The 26,747-nt window shown below is 39.5% G+C and overlaps 1 protein-coding gene across 2 annotated transcripts in view; it reads left to right on the top strand.

Annotated features, from left to right (window-relative positions):
• The window catches only part of cadpsa (Ca2+-dependent activator protein for secretion a), a gene marked incomplete at both ends in the record, with an annotated part of 130,172 nt that overhangs the window by 65,276 nt on the left and 38,149 nt on the right, over positions 1-26,747 (top strand). Inside the window, 10 exons of one of the 2 annotated variants that reach the window (XM_083892287.1) lie at positions 1,652-1,718; positions 7,508-7,616; positions 7,728-7,940; positions 12,981-13,117; positions 13,711-13,898; positions 17,273-17,374; positions 17,470-17,533; positions 18,775-18,898; positions 22,225-22,293; positions 25,908-26,014. In XM_083892287.1, coding sequence (XP_083748413.1) covers positions 1,652-1,718; positions 7,508-7,616; positions 7,728-7,940; positions 12,981-13,117; positions 13,711-13,898; positions 17,273-17,374; positions 17,470-17,533; positions 18,775-18,898; positions 22,225-22,293; positions 25,908-26,014 — 1,180 coding nt within the window. The remainder of the gene's footprint in view (positions 1-1,651; positions 1,719-7,507; positions 7,617-7,727; positions 7,941-12,980; positions 13,118-13,710; positions 13,899-17,272; positions 17,375-17,469; positions 17,534-18,774; positions 18,899-22,224; positions 22,294-25,907; positions 26,015-26,747) is intronic. The other variant, XM_083892288.1, reaches the window with a different exon arrangement.

The following is a 26,747-nucleotide window of genomic DNA, read 5'->3' as shown; positions in this document are numbered from 1 at the left end:
GTTTAGTTCCTACCCATGATATGTCCACATTATGTACACGTGATGTGGTGACTGATGGTGACTGAACACAAGCAGACACATAAAGACACATCACATGACAATTGAAATGTTCTCTGTTGATCTGATGATCTACCACGTGAGCATGTTGAATAAGTGAAAAGCATAAAGAAAAAGCATGGCAGTGTTTTTATACACTTTGTCAAAGACACACTCCCTGCTTTGCAGCATTGCTCCTAGCTATCAGAAGGTGTACCCGTCCCTCTGACATGCTCACTCAGGCTTTCTGCACCATGATATTACTGGTTCCACTCTCTGCACAGCACTGAGGCGGAACCTTCATGTGTTGGTGATGTGTCAAAGGTTTTTATGCAGGACATTAGCCAGAAACAGCTCTGAGAGGGACTGCTGGGAAAGACTGACTCATCACTGATCAACCCACAGTGAGGCTGGAACAAGCAGAAGCAGAGCAAACTGAAGGCCTCACCTTGAGATTTTATAGAAGCCTTCTTCCAGTTCCCCGCATCGCTACATCAGGATTTCTTGGCTTTGGTGAAAGATAATCCTTAGCATTCTTTTTGACTTTCAGGTTCAATATACAAGCACTTTATTGGCATTGTGAAGCATATAGGCATATCACCTTTGCCTAATGACAAAGTTAATGGAAGCTCTGGTTGTTGCTCAATCAGGAGAAACAAGCATATTTTTTGACTTAGAAGTGTAGTGTTTTTTTTGTCAATCAAAAAAGGCCACACCAGCTGCTCTTAAAAGATGTTTCCTGTAGTAGTATTATAGTATATCCTACTGTAGTGTTTAAAACGACTTTAAGACAACATAAAACTTTTTATGGCATGGACAAAAGTCATATTGCTTCTGCTTCAAACAAAAGTGGGTGAAAACTATAGTAGCTTATTATCATTATCATTTCACTCTCAACAAAATGGAAGTTGTAAAACTCCTCTGTAAGCAAGGATTGGGAAAATACTTTACAAAGTGTGTAAATGCTATTTGTTTTTGCTGCCATCTAGTGGAGCAACAATTACTACAATGGCAAGTTAGTGACTACTGTTGCCAGTGACTGTGCTGACCGTTATTAATAGAGGTAGATTGCAAATGTTATTTTGACAGTAGGAATAAAATACAGAGAAAAAGTACACTTCAATGGCAGGTTTTCCCAGCTCTGCAGAGGATTTCTGATGTTTCATTGTCACCTTTTATTCTTTTTCTTTGGGAAGATCCTAATGGTTGCAAACCATGGTTGGAAATGGGTTAATTAATATCTGCGACTGACCGCTAGAAAAGGCATAGTTGATGTGTATGTTGATGTCACTTTTGTGGTAATTTGAGGTGCAATACATAACATTTGATTTATGGACAATTAAATCAATGAAATGGTGCACAAAGACAAATAATCCCCATCCCATTATCTGTCTGATCTCTAAATGCTCTAAGGAAAATATTTCAGTGATGTGACTGGCTGCAGAAATGAAATTTAACCAGCAGATGTCAGTAGAGACCCAAAAATACCATTTGGCTAGAGTCTTGCTCATCATACCTGACTCTCCAGTCCAGAACAGCTGCACAAATGTCACAAAGAGAAATCTGTGACTGTATCTTTTGTCCAACTGAAACTTCTTCTTTCAATTATCCACAGGTATCTTTGGGCCATTGGCAAAAATGTGTGGAAAAGGTGGAAGAAAAGATTCTTTGTGCTGGTTCAGGTAAGCACATAATAAAGTCGTGTTTACACTGGTACTTCCTGGTTGAGATGAGTTACAGATGTGATAAAATGTAAGCAAACCCCAAAAAGCTAAGTTTTTACAAAAGGCTTTGGATTACAATGAATAACAATACATACGTTTTCGTTCTTTTTTTAATGAAACACTTTCTTATCAAATCATATATCAACACATTGCTCCGATGTTTTGACAACCTCTGATCTGGTTGAGCTGTTTGTGCTATTAATCATCGGTGTACAGTGCGTGACTGGAAAAAACAGTCACATCATCTTGATCTGTGCTCACTTTTCTCAAATCTCTCACAATCCCACAAACTCTGACTGAAGTGAACACACAGCGAGCTCCATCACCACATCACACCCAGCAGAGAACCACCGAGCAGCCGTCAGTGTGAGCTCTGCTGCACAGGCGAACATTTCCACTGGCCACATGTTGTGTCGCACGGTTAGATAGAGAGATGCAGCCAAGCTGTCTTCTCTTGACTGTCAGAGGAGGAATGATGGAGAGGCCAAGCAGGCTTTTGTCAGGAGTTTGGGGGTGGGGGGGTGGAGTATATTATGTGTGTGTTTGTTAGTGTGTATATTTGTGGACGGGCTGGTGTAAGCAGCCATTTCCTGGTGGCTCTACATTGGGAAGTTGGCAGTGGGGGTTTGTGGGAGTAGTGTGTGTGTGTGTGTGTGTGTGTGTGTTGGGGAGGGGGGAGGCCTGTCTCCTGTGTGTTGCTGAGGATATGTCTCAGAGCTACAAGTTGACAGGGGATTGACAAAGTCGAGTGAACACTAGCTGGTCTAACACTCGCAGCTAGAAAAGCCTGTGTGCTGCCAAATTGAAGCCTCTCATTTGCTCCCAGCAAAATATATAGCAAGTGACAAATATTGGTCAATAGACTGTGTGCGCATACATGTGTTTGTGTTTGTGTGTGTGGATGTTTGGAGCGACACACTCACTCTCTGGTCATTGCTTTTTGCGTCTGAGTGCACATGTACTTTTTGTTGCCATTTCAGAGATGTTGCGTTGCAGTGCCTTTTTTTTTTTTCTTTCTTCGCCCACTGTCTGTTCTGTTCATGTAAAGTCTTGTGAGTAAGTGCTCACTGTTGGCATTTTGTTACCCAGCCAGGTCTTTATATTCATAACCCGCTGCTTCCTTCAAATGAATCGAAAACATGAATTAAGTTTGTGTGAGTCTGACAGGTTTCGCTATTATGTCATACTTTATTTTCCTCAATGTGGAAAACTGCCTCTGGCTCCACATAAAAACACAAAATAAATGACTAATTTAAACAGCAATTTAAAAAGGAAGACAGAAAACATTTCAGTTAATAAATGATTTCATCATTTAACTATTTAACCTGAACACCTCATTCATCAAAAATCCCCCTCTGATAAAGGGGCTGGAAGGGTCATAAGCCTGATGGATAACTCATGATTTGACAAAAATAACCAATGTCATAACAAAGCAATAACTATCTTAGCATATTTACCAAAACCCTAAAAAAAACAAAAAAGTGGCTTAATTCACTCAAAAGTTTATGTACAGACAAAAAAAAAAAATCTACTAATATGATGGAAAGGGAAATGTTCTGGAAAAGGGAAGTCTCTGTTACACATGGCAGGGGGATGTATATATATATGCTGTATATACGTACACACACACACACACACACACACACACACACACACACACACACACACACACACACACACACACACACACACACACACACACACACACACACACACACACACACGTATATGTTTTTTAAGGTGCGGCTATAATCACCCTTTTCTTACACACCAGCAATGTGTTGACGATAGCTTTGAACCAGTGAAAATAATCATGCTCTCCTCAGCAGCTCAGCGTGGCTCCTTCATCAGTCTGAATGAATATATCACACAAACGTAAATGCTACATTTCCATCAAGTTTTTCGATCTTTTTCACAGCAGCCGCTATGACTCTGTTTTAGCAGGAAGAGCACGGGTGTTACTCATCACATTAATGGTGGCTCTGTTCAGTTCATGTTAGTCAGGGCAGTGTGACAGTGAAATAGCAGGCACTCGGGAGACTGCGGCAGCTAAATGGAATGGAACTCAGCCAGTATTAATTTGATTATTTACACATGTGCTTTTCTGTGACTCAGGCTATCAAGATGTCTTCAATGAAACTGGAAATCTTATTATGAAGTAGTTTTGTTGCACCTTTGTGTATGTTGCTAATCATTTTATAGAAAACAAAAGAAGCATTTTGTTACTTTTAAGGAATACTGGGGGTTGTGAGCCCCTTCCCTCGTTATTTTGGATATTGTAAATACTATTTGAGAATCCCAGCTGTGTCCCGCTTTATAGTATGATGACTTTGTTTGAACACCTCCTCTCTCTTAACTAATGTACAAGTGTTCATTGCACAGACTTACAACATAATGACATGCAGACTTTTATTTTTTTACAAGAAGTATAAAACATTTGCTGTGCTTATCAAGAAGCAGTCATTAAAATATGCTGATAATTTGATTTCCTATTATGTCAATGAATGTGAAGAAAACTTTGCAATTTATTTTTTATTGGAAATGATCCAGTGATCCTGCACTGATACCACAGGACGGGGGCACTGAACGACACCATTTCATGTTTAAAAGTGAAAATGAAACACCTTTAAAATCATGTATCACATCCTTTCCCCAAAACTATACTCTCATATAAATAGTTTACTTTTAAAACATTTCCTATTGGTCCCATTTGTGCAAATGTTCGTCTACAGTCAGCATGTCTTTGATGACATGTTTCTGCACTTGTACATGCAAATGTGTCTCGCTGCTCTGTTTCATTTAATTTGTTTTATGAAGTTGAAAATCAAACAAATTGACTGGGTCAATAGTCGCTGACATCACCTGATGATTCTTCATAACAGCTCTTAAGGTCCTAATGAACAAATTGAGTGTTCATTAGTTAAATGAGTTAATGGAGCTCTGAGTCTTTTACATGCAGATGGGTGGCAGTGTCTCCTCCTTTACTACTAGAGATAGATAGATAGATAGATAGATAGATAGATAGATAGATAGATAGATAGATAGATAGATAGATAGATAGATAGATAGATAGATAGATAGATAGTTAGATAGATAGCCAACAAATTAAGATATTAAATAAATGAAAAAAAAACACAATTCACATATGATGTGATGGAGATTTAAAAGGTGATGCTGAGTTTGCTTCTGCGAGATCTTCAGCCAAGGAGTCTCTACAGCAGGGGTCTCAAATGTGCGGCCCGTGGGCCACATGCGGCCCCCCCGTCGATTTCCTGTGTCCCACCACTTGATACCAAGTTATAATTTGTATTTATTTCTGCATGTTTTTTAAAGGCAAAAAATAATTTTACATCATAAAAACACTTATATTTTTTCAGTTACATATTGTTCCATGTGAAATATCATCAACAATATTGTTATTGCAATATGTTTGATATACAAATTTGGAATTTTTGGGGAAATTGACCGCCCTCCTCCTGACCAGACTCAATGCTCAGTGGCTCCCCAGGTTATTTGAGTTTGAGAACCCTACTCTACAGCAGCAGCTCTGTCACCTTCAGTGAAAAGCCTGGTTCTTGGGAAGCACTCAGTCAGGCCCTTACTGGAGGATCTCAGGGAGCCATCAGGCTCATATGGTATTAAAAGTTCACAAACATTGACAGGAGCCAGACCTTTTAAATCTTTACTCCAAACTCTAAAACTCACAGGTAACCTGTGAAGGTCAGCTAGGATTTTTGTTTTGTCTGCGTGTTTAAAAAGCCTGGCAGCAACATTCTCAATCCGCTGTAGCCCGTGTACACTTTGTTTGCCGATACCAGAATTAAGTAGTGGTAGATCTTCACTGTCATTTTATTAAAGGAAAACACAACAGAGCTCACCTGACACAGCACATTTACCAAAGAAGCAGCAACATTATCTGATAACAAAGTACCTCAAAACACCATATGTGATCATTAAAGACTTGTGTATATCACAGAGTAGGTTACAGGCACTTTCCAACTCTGTAGACATCAATGTAAAAATGACACTGAACACAGACAGGTCAAAGTTTAAAAATGTACATTTTAAGGAAAACTTGCATTCAAACATGTGCACATTGTGAGGAGACGCTACAAAGGCTGCCTTATTATCTCGTTTTACCTTGTCAGAATCATCTATGACCATGGTTCTCAAAATGTGGTATGTGTACCTCCAATGGTGCATAAGCCTCCTCTGGTGGTACTTGGAGGGAAATCAGAAATGTTCTACTGTATATACCAGGGTATGTGCTTGGAGTAATAAAGTAGAGTAAAGTAGAGTTGGGGGTTCACAATGTGGTTACAATTCAACTGGATTTACTTCAATTAAACTTCTTTGAATTCATTGGCTTTACGTTAAATTCAGTTAATTTCAGTCAACTTCCAATTAAATGTTTGTAATTGTACAATTGTATTGTATGTTTTAATGACTACATGAACATAAGCAAGAAAACTCAAGTTTATTAAAGACATTTTAATGTGGAAATATACACACAGGTACATCGTATATGCACCAGTTGACCCCACATCAGGGTTCAGATATAGGAAGTTTTTGCTCTGTTTGTTTGTGAACACAAACACCACAACAAGCAAATCATCTTCAGTATTCACGTCTATGTTTTTCCTTTGATGATGTGAACATAAATGACTGCAGCGATCCACTCTCTCTCCCCCCCTCACTGTCTCTCCATCTTTTCTTTCTGCTGACTGACAGCTGAAGAGAGACAGAGACACTGGGAGGAAAGGAGGCTGGTGGTTTGGGGTGTGGGTGAGTGGGTTGTTGGGTGGAGTAGTGGGGGTTTGGTAGTTTAGACTCGGATTTGCATTTGTGGTGTCCTGGAGGCCAGGAAGCTGTTCAAGAGTTGGTGCAGTTCCCTCCGTCTCTCATTCGTGGCCTCAGGTCTCATCAGTGCTGTCCTCAGGAATCTCATTTGTCACACACATGGAGGGAAATCCAACACACACACACACACACACACACACACACACACACACACACACACACACACACACACACACACACACACACACACACACACACACACACACACACACACACACACACACACACACACACACACACACACACACACACACACACACACACACACACACACACAGAGGATGCAGCTGCAGCTAAAGTGAGAGCTGCCACTTGCAGCGGTGGAGGTGGTGACAGCGCCTGATTGGCCAGGGCTGGTGATGTGTGGTGACAGGCTGGTATGACTGGCAGCTACAGTGGCAGCAGACAGGCTACAGTTAGCAACAGAGCAACTACCGCTTACCACCACAGGAGGAAGTGTGAGAACCACAGCCAGTATGGGTTCATACAGTTATTTCATTACCAGAACTAGAACTTGCTCAGCTCCATCAGAAATGAAAAAAACAGCAGAAGAGATTGTGTATTTATAACAGACCACAACTTCCTTGAGTTTTAGAATGGCTGTTCATTGATCATGTGGTGATTTCACATGCCGTCTGTAAGTCATGCTAAAGATTTCAGTCATCTCTTACTTAGATGATGTTTGGTTTGCTCTTTGGAGACTGAGTGTAAGCTCTGGAATCATCTTTCTGCCTGGGTGGATTTTTTTTTTCTGTGGATGATATTAGAGTATATTTTTATATTTTTGGTAAGGCAGCAGTTGGTGGTATAGTTTATAGCTGACCTAAAAGAATATGTTATATGTTCTTGTAATGACTCATCCTTTCTTCTTTATGTGACTGGTGCAGGTGAGTCAGTACACCTTTGCCATGTGCAGCTACAGAGAGAAGAAGGCCGAGCCTGTGGAGCTTCTCCAGCTGGACGGTTACACTGTGGACTACACTGACCCTCAGCCAGGTAACAGTAGCGCTTCACATTGCCGTATCATGCAGAACAGTTTCCACAGTTAAGGTGAACTGTCTCAATAGTCCCGTTAACACCAAAAGTCTTCCTATGTCCATCGCTCAGGTTTGGACGGGGGTCGGACCTTCTTTAACGCTGTGAAAGAGGGTGACACTGTGATCTTTGCCAGCGATGATGAGCAGGACCGGATTCTCTGGGTGCAGGCCATGTACCGAGCCACTGGCCAGTCACACAAGCCAGTTCCTCCAACTCAGGTCCAGAAACTCAACTCGAGGGGAGGCACGGCACCACAGCTTGATGCACCCATATCTCAGTTCTGTAAGTTTTCATCTCCGGTACTTCTTACACCAGAAACATGATTTTCCCCAAACAGGATATAGCCTGAACTTGGCTTGGAGGCCTCTGTCCTGGCACAAACAGACACCTTGATGTGACCACTATTATTTATTGGGATGTTCAGGTTTTTGGAATTGTGGTTAAATGAAGTATTGACACATTTTCAGCACAGACTTTGCAAAATCCACTGCCATTGTTAAATCACAGTTTGTCTTTCTGAGAACTGCAAGTAGTTACATAGGGAACAAAAATTATTTTGGCCACTGAACAAAATGCTAACCTATTAAATCTAAGACTACTTGGATCTAAAACATCTTCCAACATCCACTTTGTCTTTCATTTATCTTAAGTTCCGTACTGCCAATACGGGTGATGCAGATCTGCTCAGGATCTGACAGTGGTGCCATTCACCCTGTTGACATTATTTCAAGGTTGAAATCTTACATTGTGTTGATTTAAGTGAATAAAATCAATTTTTCCTCGTGTCCCTGCTGACAGCCATCTTGTAAGTTGAGTGAGTGTCCGTGTGTCAAGCTGGTTCTCAGTAATGGTGGTGTGCTCTGGGAAGCTGATGTGTCAGTACTTTATACTACTATACTACTACCATTTAAGAAAACGCAATTATCACTTTGAAGTTAGTCTAAGACATTCTTGTTTATTGCAGCCCAAATTAATGTTGTGTTTTTTATTGATATCTGTCTTCTTGAAGCCTGAGAAAATTCACTTCTATATTTCTGTCCGTCAGTCACAGTTTTGTTGTGCTCAGTGTCTCACTCAGTCTCCTACCGTGCAGTTGTCTTCATATTTTCTTACATATCAGTCAATTATGTTGTTAGTCTTCTTCCTGGTTATATATGTTTTCAACTGTTACTCTATGTGCTGCTTTGCTCTTTGTTGTAGAACTGCTGTAGTGTTAAAGTGTTGGTGGCTTTGCTGTGTGTCTTTATGTTTCTCTATTTGTTCCTTCTTCCTTTTTTTTTTCTTCTTCTTCTTCTTCTTCTAAACCCTGACCCTGCTATCTTGTAGCTGGATTAAAGGGTAAGTGCTTTCCTCCACTTTCTTTCTCTCCCCCCCCCCCCTTTGTTGTCTGTCACACCTTCTCATTTAATAACTTTCTGTGTGCTATTGCTCTAAGAGGACAGATATATACAGTCTGTCACTACTGCTGCTTATTTTTAATAATTGTCCTTTTGAGTTTCTTATATTTCTAATATCATACTCCTTAAATTTTTATTATTTGCTTTGGCTGTGCTTTTGGCTGCATAATTGCTATGTGTCAAACACATAATATGATACATATGATGAGATATGATATGATAATAAAGATTCAAATACTGTGTATTATAATAATATTAATAGGAGCTGGATAGTGAAACCAATGTGAAAGTTGTCACCAGGCGGCGACTGTATGGTTCTAGTCAGAGAGAAAAAAAGTCTAAAATCCATGTTATAGACTTTAGGTCAGTGATGTCAGCATATTTTTTCAAACTTAATGGCTTATATCTGCATTTGTATGGTATATTATATATTTGAATATATGATTGACTTTACAGGAGACTGCAATGACACCATAGAAACCCCCTAACTTGCCTTGTTCCTGTTCAATATGGACCCCATGAATCCCCAAAGTCTATTAAATCTGCCCTGAGTTCTGTGCAAGTAGCACAAGTAGCTTATAGATGAAAGTACAGTCCTTAGAATCGTTTATACTACCTGTTTAATGTGTTAAATAAATACATTTATTAATGCATTAATTAATTAATTAATGCATTAATAAATAGTTTATAAAAATAAATAGTAATAATAGTAAAAAAAGTTTTAATATTTAAAAGTGTATGTTTTGTAATTCCTGTAGTTCCTGTAACTGTATAAATAACTGCAAAACAAGTGGGGATTCAGACACGCAGGCAAACACACACACACACACACACAAAGAAACAGCTGGATTCAGCTGCATTCATCTGTCATTTCACCTGGATTGACAGATGAATATGTCTCAGTGATACTTAAAGACACTTATTTATTACACAAGAGGAAAAAATGTATAAGTATCAAAAATGCAAGAAATGCGTGATCTGTTTCACAGAAAGTGTACAATAGAGTAATCAACAAATACATGCCGATCAAACGGCTAATAAATAAATGCATTCGTGTAAGTGAATTTTTTCTGAGTGAGCTGTTTTTGACACAACCACAGAAATCCCACTGAGTCCCAGCAGCTGGTAATTACCAAGTTAAAAGTGCCAGTTCATGAATAATACAGTGTGGTTGCTGCACAATTAAATCAGGCAGCAATCAGTCAATGTTACCAAATAACTACTTGACGGTTCACACCTGGATCAGCGCACGGAAAAATATAACATCATGTCCCCCCTCACCTATCCACCCACTCACACGCTCATGTCCGACCAACATCAAAATAGACCCCATTAAAACATAAAGAGTTGATCTTGTTTTGACATGTAGTGCTTTGCAACCTTTTAATAGACATACAGTAGGTTGAGTGACATTATGCTGCATTTATTTTTTTCAGTTTTCAATATATGTCACATCTCCTTCTGGCTCTCCTTCTTTTAAAAAAATAAATCCTTAATCATGTTTCTTTTTTTTTTATACAGCAGCCGTTCCCAAACCTAAGAACACCTTGGACCAATTTAATTTCAGAACATTAATTAAAATTCACCAGAACTCTCTAATCCCTTTCTAATCAACATGCTTTGATTTCTTTCTGCCTCGGTGCCAATACTCCATTATGCCCTGTGCCTGACTGACTGCCTTTTAAAAGTGATCACAATTTATTTTTTCTTACATATTTTGAAGCTTAATTGGAAAACCTGAAAATTATAAAAGCTTCCCAAAAATGTGAACTGCATCTGGTACTTTAGTTGTGTGTTCTGATGAACAAAGCTGTAGCATTGCCTGCATATACTGTGTAGGTGAACATACATCACATATTCCCCAAAATCATATCACATTTAGTAGCTCAGTGTGAAAATACTACTTCTCCATATCCGTTAAGCTTTTTTGTCAGATACATGTGACTTCCTAAGCTGCACACCCTACTTGTGTTGGCCAAATGTGAAAATACCAAAGTAGAGGCTTTAAAATGGGTTTTCTCAAACCAGTGGGTGACATCGTGGTGGGCTGACACTTGATCAGATATTGGACAGAATGTTGTTCTGAGACCAGATGTTGTTTCCACTTATTGACTAATGCTTGAGTTGCTTGCCCCAGTTTTTACATAAACACTTCAATTCACCACAGCATGATTTTAGCACAGATTAAAGGTTAAGTTAAGGATGATTGTCTTCCTTGTTTGCTTTGTTTTAGGCTCTCACTCCAAAACACAAAATGCATGCTGCGGCCAGTTTGTCTATTCAGGCTGCTGTAAAAACAAGAAGGAACAAGAGGGTAGCCTCCAAAGCAAGATCTTTGCCTAAAGTATATACTCATATATATATATATATATATACAGAAAGCAATTTTTAAAGCATTTAAAGCCATTATAGACTCATACAAGCATAATTATGGGTAGTAAGAATATTACATATTTGCCAATAAACCCTCCTACATGTTACACTGTGGACCTTGAAACTCATATTAAAACGTTATCCTCATGACAAAAATGGGAAAGGTAGTGTGTTGGAGAGAGAGGTTAAGTGTTGAGGAAACTTATGACAACCCTCAGAAGTGCACTGACAGACAGCTCTCCAAGTGTCTCCTGGTCAGTCCACAATAAACCATAACTCATGTGCTCCATAGCCCCAGTAGGTTTTGACCATCAAACCCAGGACCAGCAGTGTGTCCACTGCCTCCTGGTTCCTATTCCGTTGGATCTATAAATGAATAGCAGCCATCAATCACTGTCAGGTCAGTCCTTCCTCTGCCCAGACGGACTGGGGTGACTAATGTCACAGCATGTTACTGTCCAGTCCTCCCGCCTCCACTCCTGCCCACTCACATCAAAGAGACCTGACAGGGCACCAGCCACAGACCATAGGGCCACCACAATGTCACCTTTTTAGATTTTTTTTTTTTGGGGGGGGTTGGACTTGTTGAGGGGACACAATCAGCTCCCAGCATCTGGCTCTTTGGTTTGGTTGTTGATTGACAGCTGGGGTGCCCTCACTGGGCAGTGAAGAGGACGACTGCTGACAAATCTCTTGATTCCTGTGTAGTTCTGTATACTCTTAATTCTCATCTGTCCCATTTTGTGCTGAGTGACGGGACAGACAAGACAGTCACACTCGATAGTTTGTGTTGTTTTAAATAATGGGCCAACATTGATCAAACAGACACCTTATGTTATCATGTATGTTATACCAAGAATCCACTGGCCAATAAGAGGAGAATCGTTAGTTTTAGTGTCCTTGTTTAAAGTGACACCATGGACATAGACTAAGCAGCTATGGTTCGGAGGGAAAAGTCAGTCGTCAGGGAAGGTTGCGGGTTCGATCGCTGGGTCGTCTAGTCTACACGGTGATATGCCATCAAGACGCGTAAACCTAAATTGTTACCGGGTACAAGAGTGGTGTGATAGGAAGAGCACTATAAATGCATGTGTTGAGTGGTGTTAAAACTAAAACCATGGTAACGTATGAAAACAAACCATTAGTGAGACAAGCTTATCGACTGGGCAAAGCAAACCTAATGTTACTGACCCTGGATTCACCATCAACCAAGTTTATTTGTACAAATGTAATATGTTCAGTGTTTTTTTGTTGTTGTTGAAAAGTAGACCTGGAATCACAATCACTTCCTGAAAGTCTATTTTTACTTCACCTTGAGTCATTCCTGACAAACAGTATGAAGGGATCATAATGGAGTCATTTGTCATAAACCCGACTGAGTAACCAACTAATACTTTGAGATAATTTTTTTAATAACACTTGTGTTATAGAAATGTGCTCTGTGCTCAAGTTGACCATTGTTATTGATTTTCAACACATTGACATGACATTTGACATGTGCGTCATTCTTCCTGTCTGTATCCTCGTTGGACTGGTAAATGGGTGTGTTTAGATGCTGATCGGGCCCAGAAGCACGGCATGGATGAGTTTATTTCAGCCAACCCCTGTAACTTTGACCACGCCTCGCTCTTTGAGCTTGTACAGCGACTCACCCTGGACCACAGGCTCAACGACTCCTACTCTTGCCTGGTGAGGAAATAGTGTATATCTGTGCAACTGTCAAACTGGGTGTGGCACGTCCGGAAGCATTCACTGATCCCTAGGAAACCTCAGGAACAATACAAACTTCATTCTTATCTCTAACACGATACAGATTAAACATACTTGTGCTCCTCTCCTAATGGTGAGAAAGAAAATTAGAGAATGTCACCATGTAATTGGACGAAAGAAAATTGGTTTCACATAGGCTGTGTTTCCATCATGGTATGGTTCGGTTTGGTACAGTATGGTATGGTTTTCATTTAGACTGAGAAACAGTACCTTTACTTGATGTGTGGACTGTGGTCCAGCAGCACGGCGCCACCCTGACCATACCATACCATTTCACTCTGGTACCCTAAGGGAATTGTTCCAAAGATTGGAATGGTTGGGGCTGGTTTATTGTGGTGCTATTTCTACTGGAAAAACACAAGAAATTCATACTGTACAGTACCAAATTGAACCGGCAAAACACCTATATTGGCCGTCAGCTGTACTGATTTCTTAAGATCTACCATCGAAAATCTCAGTCAACCTGTACTTTAGTACACTAACATGGCAGTGGTCTTCTGTGTTGCCCACAGGGTTGGTTCAGTCCTGGCCAGGTGTTCGTCATGGACGAGTACTGCGCTCGCTATGGGGTTCGAGGGTGCCATCGCCATCTATGTTACCTGAGCGATCTGCTGGAGAGGGCGGAGAACGGAGCCATGATCGACCCCACCCTGCTGCATTACAGCTTTGCGTTCTGTGCCTCTCATGTCCATGGAAACAGGTAAAAATCAAACTGCAGGGTGCATTCTGTCTATGTATGTGACAACCACTGATCAGTGAACATATACTGTATGCGAATAGATGTGATACAATATGTGGCCCCACCCTTTTTAATGAGTTTTAAGTTGTTTCTTTTTGCATGTCGGTTGTTTTTTTAATTGCATGTTGTTTGCATGCTCACTTTAACTTTCTTTTGTTCTTTTTTCCTTGTCTTATTTTGACCTTTTTTTCCTCTTCACTTTCCCCTAATGACCTTTTGCTCACTGTTGCCTAAACCCTGCACTTCCCCACATCCACATCTAGTCAGCGTGTGTTTGAGTTGATAAATTGGCCAGTATCTCAGGCCGAACTCGAACAGGCCCTTTTCCCTTGTGTCCCTGAACTCCCCGCCCAAACTGCTAAGAGAGAACTCAAAATCATTGAGTTCATGAAGAAAAAGGACTTCTGGTCCCCAATTTTTGCAGGAACCAGGAGGTAAGTCAGCTTATCCTCATTAATAATCCAGATAATATGATTCAGTCTGAGTCGTTCAGTATTGTATCGCAAACTTGAGCATCTAGAAAAACAAAACTCTCCACTATGGGGCTGAACATCTAACTGTTTTCAGTTAGGTGTTCCACTCTCCCAGTTAGTGGGTAACAGCCTGCCTTTAATCCCAATAATCTTTTCTAGCTTTTCTCTCAGTGCTTGGTATTTCTTTAGCTTCTCGTGTTTTTTTCTTCTTGTTAGTATTGCTTTGGATTGCTACATCTATCACCACTGCCTTCTTCTTCCTCCAAACAGTACATGGTCAGATGGGATAGGCAGTTTTTCAGTCCAGATCTGTATGTCCCACAGGATCCTTGTCATTCCAATCTGACCTTGGGATTTTTAAGCTAAGGGTACAGGCTACATAGGGCCCTCTATAATGGTTCATCCACTGTTGTCTGAAGTTTTTACTGGGTAGCTCATCTTTGGGAGAGGGCATCTTCCTGATGTACTCCTGGATCTTAGTGTACTCCTATGCTGCTTAGTGTACAGCCTCAGGATGCTGGGTTTGGGATGAAAACCTCGGATGAGCTTCCTTGTCTTGATGCCTGTGACTTCTGTCCCTGATTTTGGGCCTGTTATTCCAGCAGGGGTATCTGATCACTGGCAGGGCATACGTGTTGATGGCCTTATTCTCATTCGTTGTCCTCTGCTCTCTGTTCATGTGTGGTGTTGTTTACATTCTGACATTCATATGTTCTTCAGTGGTGCCACTGCTTTGTTCAGCACAGTTTATTATCTAATGCAATATCTATCCATGTAAATTCACATCAATAATCATAATAAAAAAAGTGCCATACTTATACACAGCCACATCAGCAGACATCAAACAGAGTCAGTCCAGCCAGTGTGCCTGCAGGTCGAGGCATGACAGGTTGACAGGTTGGCATGTTTGAAGGGCTGGATGTTTCTGCTACCGACACTGCAGTGTTCGGCCACACCTCAAACCCTCTGCCCCCTCTCCTAATAGCCAGCTGGCCTTGGAGGTATTGGTGGATCGCCCTCTACAGGGTCAGGATTTAACTCATGTGCAGCATCTACATTTTGAAAGAATGATGTTTGTGCATTTACACATTGAGCTTTACATGTCCACATGTTGTTTTCAGTCTTGATGGTGATCCTTTGCCATTATTCTCTCAGAAAAAACAAATCCCTTGCAGCTTCTCAAATACTGTATTTGGAACATGTTCATTTTCTATTTATTATTTGAATAATTGTCTCAATTAGCAAATGTTTGGTCCATGAAAAGTCAAAAATCCATCATAGGTCAGTCAATGTGAGTTAGTTTGTTAAGCTACAGTTAAGCAATCACAACTGAAACTAATGCAACCAATAATTAATTTTTTTAGAGGAATTGGAACCAGACTTTTTAACACATTGTTTTTTGGTTAGGTGAACAGATTCCTCAACCAATAATTGGTTGAGGAATCTGTTCCAAAATCAAACACAGTAATGTTAAAGTAATTATTACTTTAACATTACTGTGTTTGATTTTGTGCACAAATACATTATTTTATTATTTTTCAGTGTAGATTTCATGTTATGTATCCTATTCTACCTCACATCCTCGATGAAGATGTCTGCTACATTGATATGGAGACATGGAAGTGTTACAGACTTGCCATTTGTCCGTCAATGATGGCTCATTTGCTAGTTGTTGTTGTTGGAGCTGTGAGGTTATCTGGTCAAGCAAACATGAGGAAGCTGCCAAAGAACAACATGTGTCTAGATTAGCAGGAAAAAAAGGACAGAGCCCTGCGGGACTTAATTAGTGTGAAATTTTCTGATTGCATTTTCTCTCACAATGTGAAAGGTGAGGTTGCTTTCTACTATGAATCTTTGCAATGACAAAGCTGAGTCAAAAACTCCATAAGTGTAGGCCCACAGGTGGCAGCATACTCTGTCTGTTCACTAGTCGGGGAAAAGTGATAAAAGTCTGGGTGAGATTATTGTTGCTGTTCACCAAACTGGTACCAAACACTGGTCAACACACAGGTTTGGCAGCTATTGTTCTAAAAACCTCATGTTGACTACCATTCATCCATACCATCCAAACAAAGCATTATCCCTAATCTTAATCATAACGGTGTGAGAGTGTCGTGTCTCCTGCTTCTTATCATGCTGTCATGGCGACCACTCCAGCGCCTTTTCTGTCACAGGCAATCTGCTCACTCTCCACCCTGATCTAGCCACAGCACAATTTATGATAAAAAATACAAAACACATCTGATCTGGCACAAACCTGCTGTAATTGCAATCTGTGAAATGAAATAATTTGGAGAATGTGATGTAATAATACCTCTTGATTTGCTGTCTTCACCATATACAATATAACTTGGTGTACTTAATGCTTCATTTAATTGAATATACGTATAGTACGTCTGACAGATTAGACTGTGTGTGAATGTTTTTCAGTGCCACTTGTGTGTGTTGGTCTGTAATATCCTGTGGACTCAGGTTGGATTTTCCTAAACTTAAGAAAGCTTTTCAATCAACATCATATGACCTTTTATCTAATATCCAACTGTTTGAGTTTGGTTGCATCTGTATAGGATTGTGTGGGGCTTTAACTATTTCTTGAATTGTTTTCAACGAGAGGCATTGATTTGTGTCACTCTGCCTGTGTTTCTAAGTGCATATCAAACCCTGACATGCAAAAATATTCATTTACTTTTTTTAACTTTATTACAAACCTGTTTCCAGAACTTTCTGTTTCCATGTGGATAATGCCTACAAAAAGTCACATTGGTTTGAGAAATACATTTGTTTTTCATCAATGACACTCACACACAGTACCTGGGGAGAATGTTGGCCCTTTCATTCACTTTTTAGCATTTTGTCTTTCAGGCCCGATGGTATTGGCACAGTGACGGTGGAAGAGAAGGAGCGCTTCGAAGAGATCAAAGAGAGGCTACGTGTGCTTTTGGAAAATCAGATCACACACTTCAGGTAGGGGTGATGTAAAATTACAACCAGGTCCTTTACTCGTACCTAGCCACAGCTGCTTAGGGTTTGAATTAAGGTTTATTCTTCTGCTACCAAAGGTACTGCTTTCCATTTGGACGACCAGAGGGAGCACTGAAAGCCACATTGTCCTTGCTTGAACGGGTAAGTTCATTTTTACTGCTGGACAGATACATACAGATACACTCTAATCCAGGCCTTAAACTGACACCACCTCAAAATCAATTATAAATGATGCCACTTACATTTTACTGATTTAACCCATTGATGCTGGGAAAGCATTGCCGCACTTCTACCATTGACGCAGAGAGAGCGGCTGCGCGTTTTATTCTACCATAGACACCGGTAAGTCGGGTACGTCAATTTTCAGGGGGTATAAGGGTTCCTCGCGACATTGTTTTGAAATTACTTCGTGCAAACATGGAGGACTTTGACAGTGGGGAGATTTCTGAAGGCAGTGATTTTGAGGAGTTTCGTCTTCGATGACGTCATCGCCGATAATTTCGAACGCGCTGAACAAATCGACCGGGATTTATGGTTAAGACATAATTATGTTTGAAGACGACAATAATGACGATAAATACCACCATAATCGACGGAGTGTTTACAACCACGCACCAGGGGTGACAGTGGATTTACCTGCAGATGCCACAGCGCTGTAAGCACTATCACCGTCACTTGTGAAGCAGACTGTTACAGTCATTACATGCTGTTCATGTTCTTCAAGGCACCGACACAAAGTTGATATTACTTTATTTTCTTACTTTTTTTTAAATTGAAAATAGTTATTCACTTTAATTTTACATTTTTGTATCTGAATAAACTAAATTTCACAGGAAAGCCACAGCTGTAAGCTCTCAAATACTTTTTGAATTGTGTTCCTATATCTGCTACAAAGGCTGAGAAATCAGTCACTTAGTAGCCATTGAAGCTCAGGTTTTAGAGACATTTTTTCCAGGCGCTTCAGGCCTTAATGGGTTAAATGTATGCACTTTATATAACAAATGACAGGTCACAGCATAACTTTGTTAAGGCTTGTGTGTGGGATTTCTCTGATACCCATGCAGACTGGGATTAGGCTAATTAAAGTGTTTTATTTTATTAGTGTAGATGTGAATGCGAGCATGAATGGGTGTATGTTTCTGTATGTTGGCTTTCTAATGAGCTGGTGAGTGACCTCACTGGATTTTAGCTACATTTAACTCTGTTTTCAATAATAATACAGCTAATAAACATGTTGGCATTGATCCATACTTGTGTTCATAAATTATTTACAATTGTTTTTGCCAGCTAATATTAATTTTACTGGTGCTGTGTAAAAAAAATGCTGACGTTTCTCATCATTTGACATGATACAATTGCTATTACTTTGTCTATTCATTCAGGTTCTGATGAGAGATATTGTCACACCTGTTCCACAAGATGACGTCAAAGCTGTCATCCACAGATGTCTGGACCAGGCAGCTCTGGTCAATTACCAGCGCCTGTCAGAATATGCCAAATTGGAAGGTAAGTTACCACTTTATTGTGTCACCTCTGTGGGTTGAATTTGTAGTGTTACAACTGTCCTATGACAGCGCTTTACCTGCTGAGTCAGGTAGACTTTTCTTTCACACATTAATTAAGGTGTGAGATACTCTAAAAGCAGTGTTGAGAGGACTTGTGAACTCAGTGGGGCAGTTGTTTTGTTAGAACGCTTATAGATGACTGTAGTGGAGATAGATGAATAGTGGAGAGAACGGAGTGATAGATTTTCTTCCGTCTGGTGAAATAAACAAATAAAATAAATTGACCATGCTCAGGTGGGACTTATAGACATGAAAAACATACTTTCCTCCTTTTTGGATTGACTATTGGTGAAAAGTAAATCCACTTAATGTCAGCGAACATAAGGGTCTGCACAATGACGCAGATTACTTTTATATACCTGTTATTGCAGTGCAATGTCTAACTGATGTTTTTTCTTCACAGCTACATAAAGAGCTGCTCGCCACTTTTTAAAGTGCACTTAATAGCATGGTTGTTGTTTGATGTGAGAAATGCTGTTGATATGCTGATTTAGTTACAATTTTCCAGTAAGTAAAAATGCATTCAACTCAGTCTTTATGCTGACTTTGTACTCCATGCCTATAGCTTTATAGCTTCTCTTTCAGCTGAGACCTACAAACTGCCTCTGTTTCCCACTTTGGTCTGCCTTTTAGCTGAAGTGATGGTCCTTCTTTTTCCTTTTGTCTGCCTTCCTCCTCTTTGCTCCCTGGTGACTTTCATACTCACCCTTCTCTGTTCCCTGTCTATTGGCTTTTGCTGCTTCTCATTAGCTGCTGGCTGAAAACAGAAAGGCCAATAGACAAGACATGAAGGGACTGGCCCTTGTAGCAGTTCAATTTATTTTATTTTCCCTGTTGCATGTTTTTTTTTTTTTTTTTTAAACATCATGAACATTTTGCAGACATCTTATTTGGACAATATTTATATAACTTATTCTGGATAATGTATTATGTTAAGTTAGATCGAGAAATGTCCCTTAAAAATATTAAATGTCACATAAAAATATTTAAGTATAACATAAATGACATTCAAAACTATCTAACAAATAGCACTCTGGGCAGCATTTTTGGATGAGCCTGGTTCAGGGGTTTAGGAGTCCAGCTCCTCAATGGACGACACATAAATTTAGGTGATTCTCATCCCACCACGGAGAGTGAGGCCAGGACACCATGGAGAATCCAGTAGATTGCAGGGAACTATATCCTCTCCAGCTAGTTTCAGGTTACTAGGCCGTATGCCCATGAATCTACCACATCATCCTGACCCCACAGACCTGTGAATTCACAAACAGGGAGAACCACAGTGGGCAGGGTGTCCACATTCACATCTTTTTGGCCATTTTGGACTCCCCACTTAAACTATACCCTGTCAGAGGAAAGCCTCTTGCTGTGAGGAGATATACTGTACATATATCACATACTGTATGGATGTATGCTCACCACCTGGTTAAAACATACAGTATATACCAGCCTGTTTTTCAAGGACCAATATAATATGTATAATATTTTGACTAATTATACACCCTAAATGTTATTTTTTAGGGTTTTAAATTAATTTGATATAGTAATTTGGTGTAGACATTTACCTACAGTCAGCCAGAGAGGTTACCTATTAGGCTAATACACAATGAAATTAATAAAATAGTGCGAACAAGCACATCGAAAATGTGTAAAAATAAAAATTCTTGAAATTGACAATTTAAGGAGATGTCTGTAAATAAACCATCACCTCGCTGAAGACACTAAGGATGATAAGCCTTAGTTTCTCAGTTGTGATTCTAAAATCCCATCCCTTCATTTTTGGTGGGCTTCTTGACCTAAGGGAAATGATTTCAGATTTTAATTTTGCTTGGAAAGAAATGTTATTTCAATGACAGTCCCTGAGTTCTGAACCCCAGACACACATGCATGGATACAGTCTTGCCTGTACTATGGTATCTATCAGTCACAGAAACAGGGTGATGCCACATTGCTCATTCTGTTGACTTGCAAATCTCAGATATCTGTCCCTCTACCCACCTACAACAACCTTAAAACTGTAAACTCTAAGGTTTGACTGATAAGTTGTTTTATTAATATGGTCTATCTTTGGAAATTATTGACATGGACGATCAACATTATCCAAAGGTGCTTTGTGTATAATTTTGATTGGTTGAATACTTTTTAACAACATTTAACAAACACAACTATCTATCAGTTTGGAGCTTTTTAAATGGTATCTGTATATATATATATATAAAATACTGCAAATCTTTCCCATTCAGTAATAGCCAAATATACATAATATTCAAGTAAAATTCTTGCATCAGGGCTCCCATCCTGACAGTTCCCTTTAAAGTCTATGCAGAACAAGGTTATCATTAAGTACCAGGGAACTGAAACTAGACCAGAGTTTATTGGCCATGAAGTAAAGCCTTGTGTATGTGACAGTAGGTATTTTTGTAAAATTGAATTAATCACTACTGTTTGAGCAGCCAAAACGGCACAGTTTCTTCTCAAATGTATGGACATCATTGTAAACAGTAACTAAACACAGAATAAAGTAGAAAACTGAACTTTATGAAGGCAGCTTGCATTGAAACTGCTGGAAGAGGCTTCATCAGATTTGTTATATATGACAGTAGACAGTGGGAGTATGTCAAAGAATTAACAAACTCTCAATCACCTCTCAGTCATGTATTGAAATGATGAAACGTAGAGGAGTGGAGTGAGTCAAATTCATTTGGTGGGTGCTAATTTTGGACCCTACTTTATTGTTGCCAAACTGCAGTGTGGCTCCAATGCTTTGCTATGCACATTTATGCATTTAGCCATTGTTTTTTTTTTCAGAAAACAATGCTATATAGATATCACAACATTAAAACATACTGCTCTGCTAACCTCCGATGGCTACCTCTCACTCCAGTCTTCACACCATTAAGCATCGTTAATTGTTAATTTCGGTAGGTTTGTGCTGCCCTCTGCTGAACTACACACTGTCAGCTCTTTGCTTCATTGACCCTTACTCGCACGTAATGTGTGTATTTCAAGTTATTTGATTACTCCATTGTACCAACGTCCCTTCATAGCTAATATTAAATTTAAAAAATACACATGGCACCTTTGACACAACTTTTCTTCTCATTGCATTCATTTTGGGGAAACTGAGCGATATTGATTTTCAACACAGAGAGTACAGGTTTCGACCTTTGGAAAACTTCATATCAGTCAAACCCTAGCGACCTCTGTGCTCATCCACTCTGACCCTGGCCTCTCGCATGCCTCGGTATCCACCCTCTTTCTCTCTAGGGAAAAAGAGAGAGATGTATGAGCATCCTGTCTTCTGCTTGGCGTCTCAAGTGATGGATTTAACCATTCGTGAGTACCTTCCTCATTCCCCAGCTTCCCCCTACCCTGCCTTCCTCAGCACTTTGACTTTTTTTTTCTTACAACCAGCACATCCAACCACTATAAGAAGCCTCACGTCTCTGTCGTGTATCAGTTTGTTTGTATGTGGTGTTTAAGTCTGTAAAATGCACTTGCTATAGTTTTCAATTTGCCTCATAAAGCACTCAAACCGTATTCCAATATTTTTTGAAAATGTTGTCTGTCATGATTGAAACACCTGTCCTTTGTGTGCCTGTGACTTGAATGCATTTTTACTTTGCTCGTGTGAAAAATTCTCTTAAATGTTTAAATGACCATGGTACATATAAATAGGGCGCCCACATCCTGCAGAAAGTTTCCTTTGGTTCTCAGTCTTGTGAGTGAAACATTTCTGTACCCAGGTCACACACACCTCTTGCATTTGAAATGCATTAAACATTAGATCCTTGTATTTATTATTTTGATAGTTGTGTATGCTTTTTTTGGAGTAGATTTCAGGTAAAATGACTATTTTCAGTTTTTTTCTGAAGTATTTAACGCTCTAATGGAGTAACCTCTGCTCAGATATGCAACAATGGTTTTAATACTAAAGAAAATCTAACCGTCATATTTTTTTCTGACTCCTGTTTCTCCTCTGCTCATACTAGCTGTACTGAATGATCTCTTCTCTCACACCCTATACCTGATTCTTTCCCACCTTTCTCTACCTTCTGTCCATCCCTGCTACCCATCCTTTTTTTATTATTTTATATTTAATTACACTCTTAGTGGAGGAATCTGAGAACAAACTGAAGGATCCAGGTGATGTTATAATGTCTAACCTGTAACCATGACCCCTATCACAACTTCCCTGATGCACTGCTCATCAAGGGCACATCAACTTTAGACGATAAAGTGACATTATAAAGGTGTTTTTCATATCATTCTGAATCTCAGAATGGAGAAGACATTTTAAAGAAGTTTTACAGGACTTGGGGGGCGGGGGGTGAATAAAGAGATTACCTCAATATGCAAGAATTAAGATTTGCAGTGCAATCATGTCACACTTGTCCTTTAAAAACAGCTTAGATGGTAAAGGAGAGTAGCAATAATGAGTTAATGATTGTGCAATAAATATTTCATAATTAATGTTACCATACTCGCTTTAGCTGATGAGTAACCCAAGAGAGACACAGCGTCTCACAGTATATTCCAATGTTTAATGGTAGCCATTATCATTTCCATAACTAACCCTGGAGTTAAAGGATAGATTATTTTCTAGCCTCTCTTTGGCTTTTGGATATTGTTTAAAGAAAGTTTTGTATGAAGGACACTGAGCTCACTTGAGATATGAACATGTTTCATTTCTCATTTGGAAAGCTGAAAAGATCCTTCAAGCAAGTCCAGCTAAATCTGCAGAACAATGACCTGTGTGGATCACAGTTTTTAAGAAGGATTTGGAAATGTTGGATCTACCCTTTAGTCTCTCTCGAGTCAACAACTGAAAAGAATAACAAGTGTCCCTTTATTTCCAACACTACTCTTCCTAATGCTGACTTAACCACTCTGACTTGACAAACATTACTTGATCCTGACAATCATCCCTTTGAGTCAGTACAGAGTTCCATTCTGTGGACGCTTTCAGCCATGTTGGCGTGAATTAAGCTCCACCGTCCTGCTGAGCTGCCCACAACTGCCACAGCCAGCAGGTGGACCGAACACATCGGAGTGTGGCCCTGACCAATTTAAGTGTGTAAATGTGTTGTTATCCAACAGAATGAGCAGTCCACACTCACACTTGTGTGCACACAGTCTACATTCTTTTATCCTTCCTTTAGTTTGATATGGCAGTGGGTATTAAATAAGTATAAAAATAAAGCAGGGGTAGTAAACCTTATTCCAATCAAGAGCCATTTCAATTTAGACATTGGTTGTGATGTGATGCAAAATCAAGTTTCCACTGCTTATTCTTTTAAATATTAGTCCAATTTCCCTGAAAAACCATGGCTCTTGGGTAATATAACAATTACACTGTCATGCATCATATTCACTCAGTGTTTTTTTTTTATTTCTTTATGTATACAATGGTGGGAGATTTACAGTATCTAATCTTCTACTGACTTAGCGGAGTTATCTTGTGTAAAATGCTTAGTCCCGTTGAATCCAAAATGTTAGAAATGTTGAAATCTTCAATAATGTGAGCTTTACTTTTAGAATCCTCACCGTCCGATTTTTTTCCCCCACAAACATTCCTGCTACTCGATAGTAAGTGATAAAGCACAATGTGGTGTCCTAATATATGAGTACAATGGAAGAAGTGGAGGAACCCTGCAGCTTTTTATCCAGGTTTTTTTTTTTAAATCTCAGAATTCATTCCATATCAAATAATAAAAGCCTTAGAGTGCATCTTCATGCTTATACCACGGCCAAAAATAAAGCTGGGCTAAATTAAAATCACCCGTGTTTAGTAAAAGCCACCAGGCATCAGTCAACTGATCAGAATCAAGTTACAGTCACTGGCCGTGGTATAATTTTAGTCCTTTCTTGAAACTAACCTTGTCTCCCAAAAATATTTTCCCACATATTGAATGTATTTTCTCACAGTTTTACTTGTTTTTGACATAGTAGTAATATTGTTTTTACTTGGAAGAGGATGGGTGAAACAACCTCTCTAAAATGTACAAAAAGTAATTTTCGGCTCAGAAAATACGTTCAAGAGGAGCCATCAGTGTAGTAGTCGTGTGGGAAACTGGAGACAAGGTTGCATGGAACATACTAAGGCATGGTGTGGAGGTCAAACCTTCAGTGCGCTCCACATTTTTTCATAACACTAACACTGAGATGCAACTTCGCTACTCTAAAGGGTTTAGAGTTTAGATTATGTGGACAACATACCAACCACATTACTGCATGATACGTGTTAAGTGTACATTCTGTTTACATCCCCCATCACGGCCATTTTCCCTCTGGATGACAGTGCTGTTGACTTGTTGCTTCATACCACAGACATCCACTAATTCCAGCCTCCTTACCTAGCACTCATGGGGAAAACATTGGCTTAACAACATCTATTCGAGCGGAATCAGAAAATAACTAGGGCTGGGTAAAACCTGAAAGTAAAGTCAAAATATAACCTGCAGTATAAGTATTTTAAAATCTAACATGTATTAAGTTCAGTGGGTGCATTCATATGGGGTCCCGTTTAACTGTTATCATAAAGACCAGCATTGTTTCATTAGCCAAACACTGTTACCCAGCCCTAATTATGAACCGTTGATATGTCATTCATGTGGTGTAATTCTGACTTGACAATCAGATTGTTTCAGTGATTTAGGCTCAGGCTATAAACTGGACAAAGGATCACTTTTGAGGAAGCAGCCACACAAAGTAAATCAAACATTTAGTGAGTGACTTGATCTTTAAGGTCCAGTGTTGGGGGGTAGGCAGGATAAAAATGCATGTTGTATACGTTTACTGTGTCAAAGGACACACTCTGATCATTTAAGTGTTAAAGATCTGGTATGCTCTCTAACACTTTAGGTTGCATGCAAACCGTGTCAAAGAATAGCCGGAGATCAGAAGTGGATGCCGCCCGCCCACACTAACCTGTGACTTTTGTGCTCCAGAGAATGTAGGGCGGTTAGTCACTCCTGCCAAAAAGCTGGAGGACACCATTCGCCTGGCTGAGCTGGTGATTGAGGTCCTTCAGCAGAATGAGGAACACCATGCTGAGGTTAGTCTGCCTGCATCGCTCTCTCTCTCTCACACACAGACACACAAAGACTCACTCACACACGTCAGTTTCATTGCAGTAGAAGCTGAAAGTTCACTAAAACTGAGGGGAAGAGTGATTGTGTGGGCGTAATTATTCATCTTCAACTTGTGAAAACACAAAGCTATGATTAAAGAAAAGGATTAGGACACATTTAAAAGAAAACTTTTCTATCTATACTGTACATCATCTACTTTAAGTACAGAAATGTAAATTCCAATATCTCCCCATAGTCTTGATGATAAATGTGTAGCGTTCGGTGATGAAAGTTGCAGTGTGTGTTACTTTAAGGCTTTGTTATTTTTCCCAGATTAACCACACTAATGTAACCACAACAAAACCTGTCCACTTCTATTCTCAGGTACTGAGGACAGTTTGATTGTGTAATTTATATTTCAGACATTGACTGTCTGCTGGAATCCCATTGTTTTCATTAATGTTTACCTTTTTCTGCGATATACAAAATAAGTTTTTTTTGTTTTTTTTTTTAAACACAGCTGCTTTGTATTGCTCCTCACTGGAGGTCTGGAAGTTTTGAAAAGAACATATAGTATCCCACCAGTGATCAGTTTGGCTCAGTCTGCACAGTAGATCTACTGTGTTTCTTCTTATAATCATCAGGTGTTCATATAGAAAACACAGCTGAACAGATATTGAGGGATAAGAACAAGTTTATATATACTCTGAATGCTGT

Source organism: Microchirus variegatus (assembly GCF_963457635.1).
Source record: "Microchirus variegatus genome assembly, chromosome: 7".
In the NCBI taxonomy this organism is placed as follows: domain Eukaryota; kingdom Metazoa; phylum Chordata; class Actinopteri; order Pleuronectiformes; family Soleidae; genus Microchirus; species Microchirus variegatus.
The sequence above is the reverse complement of the archived record's forward strand: the minus strand, read 5'-3'. Positions and strand labels throughout refer to the sequence as shown.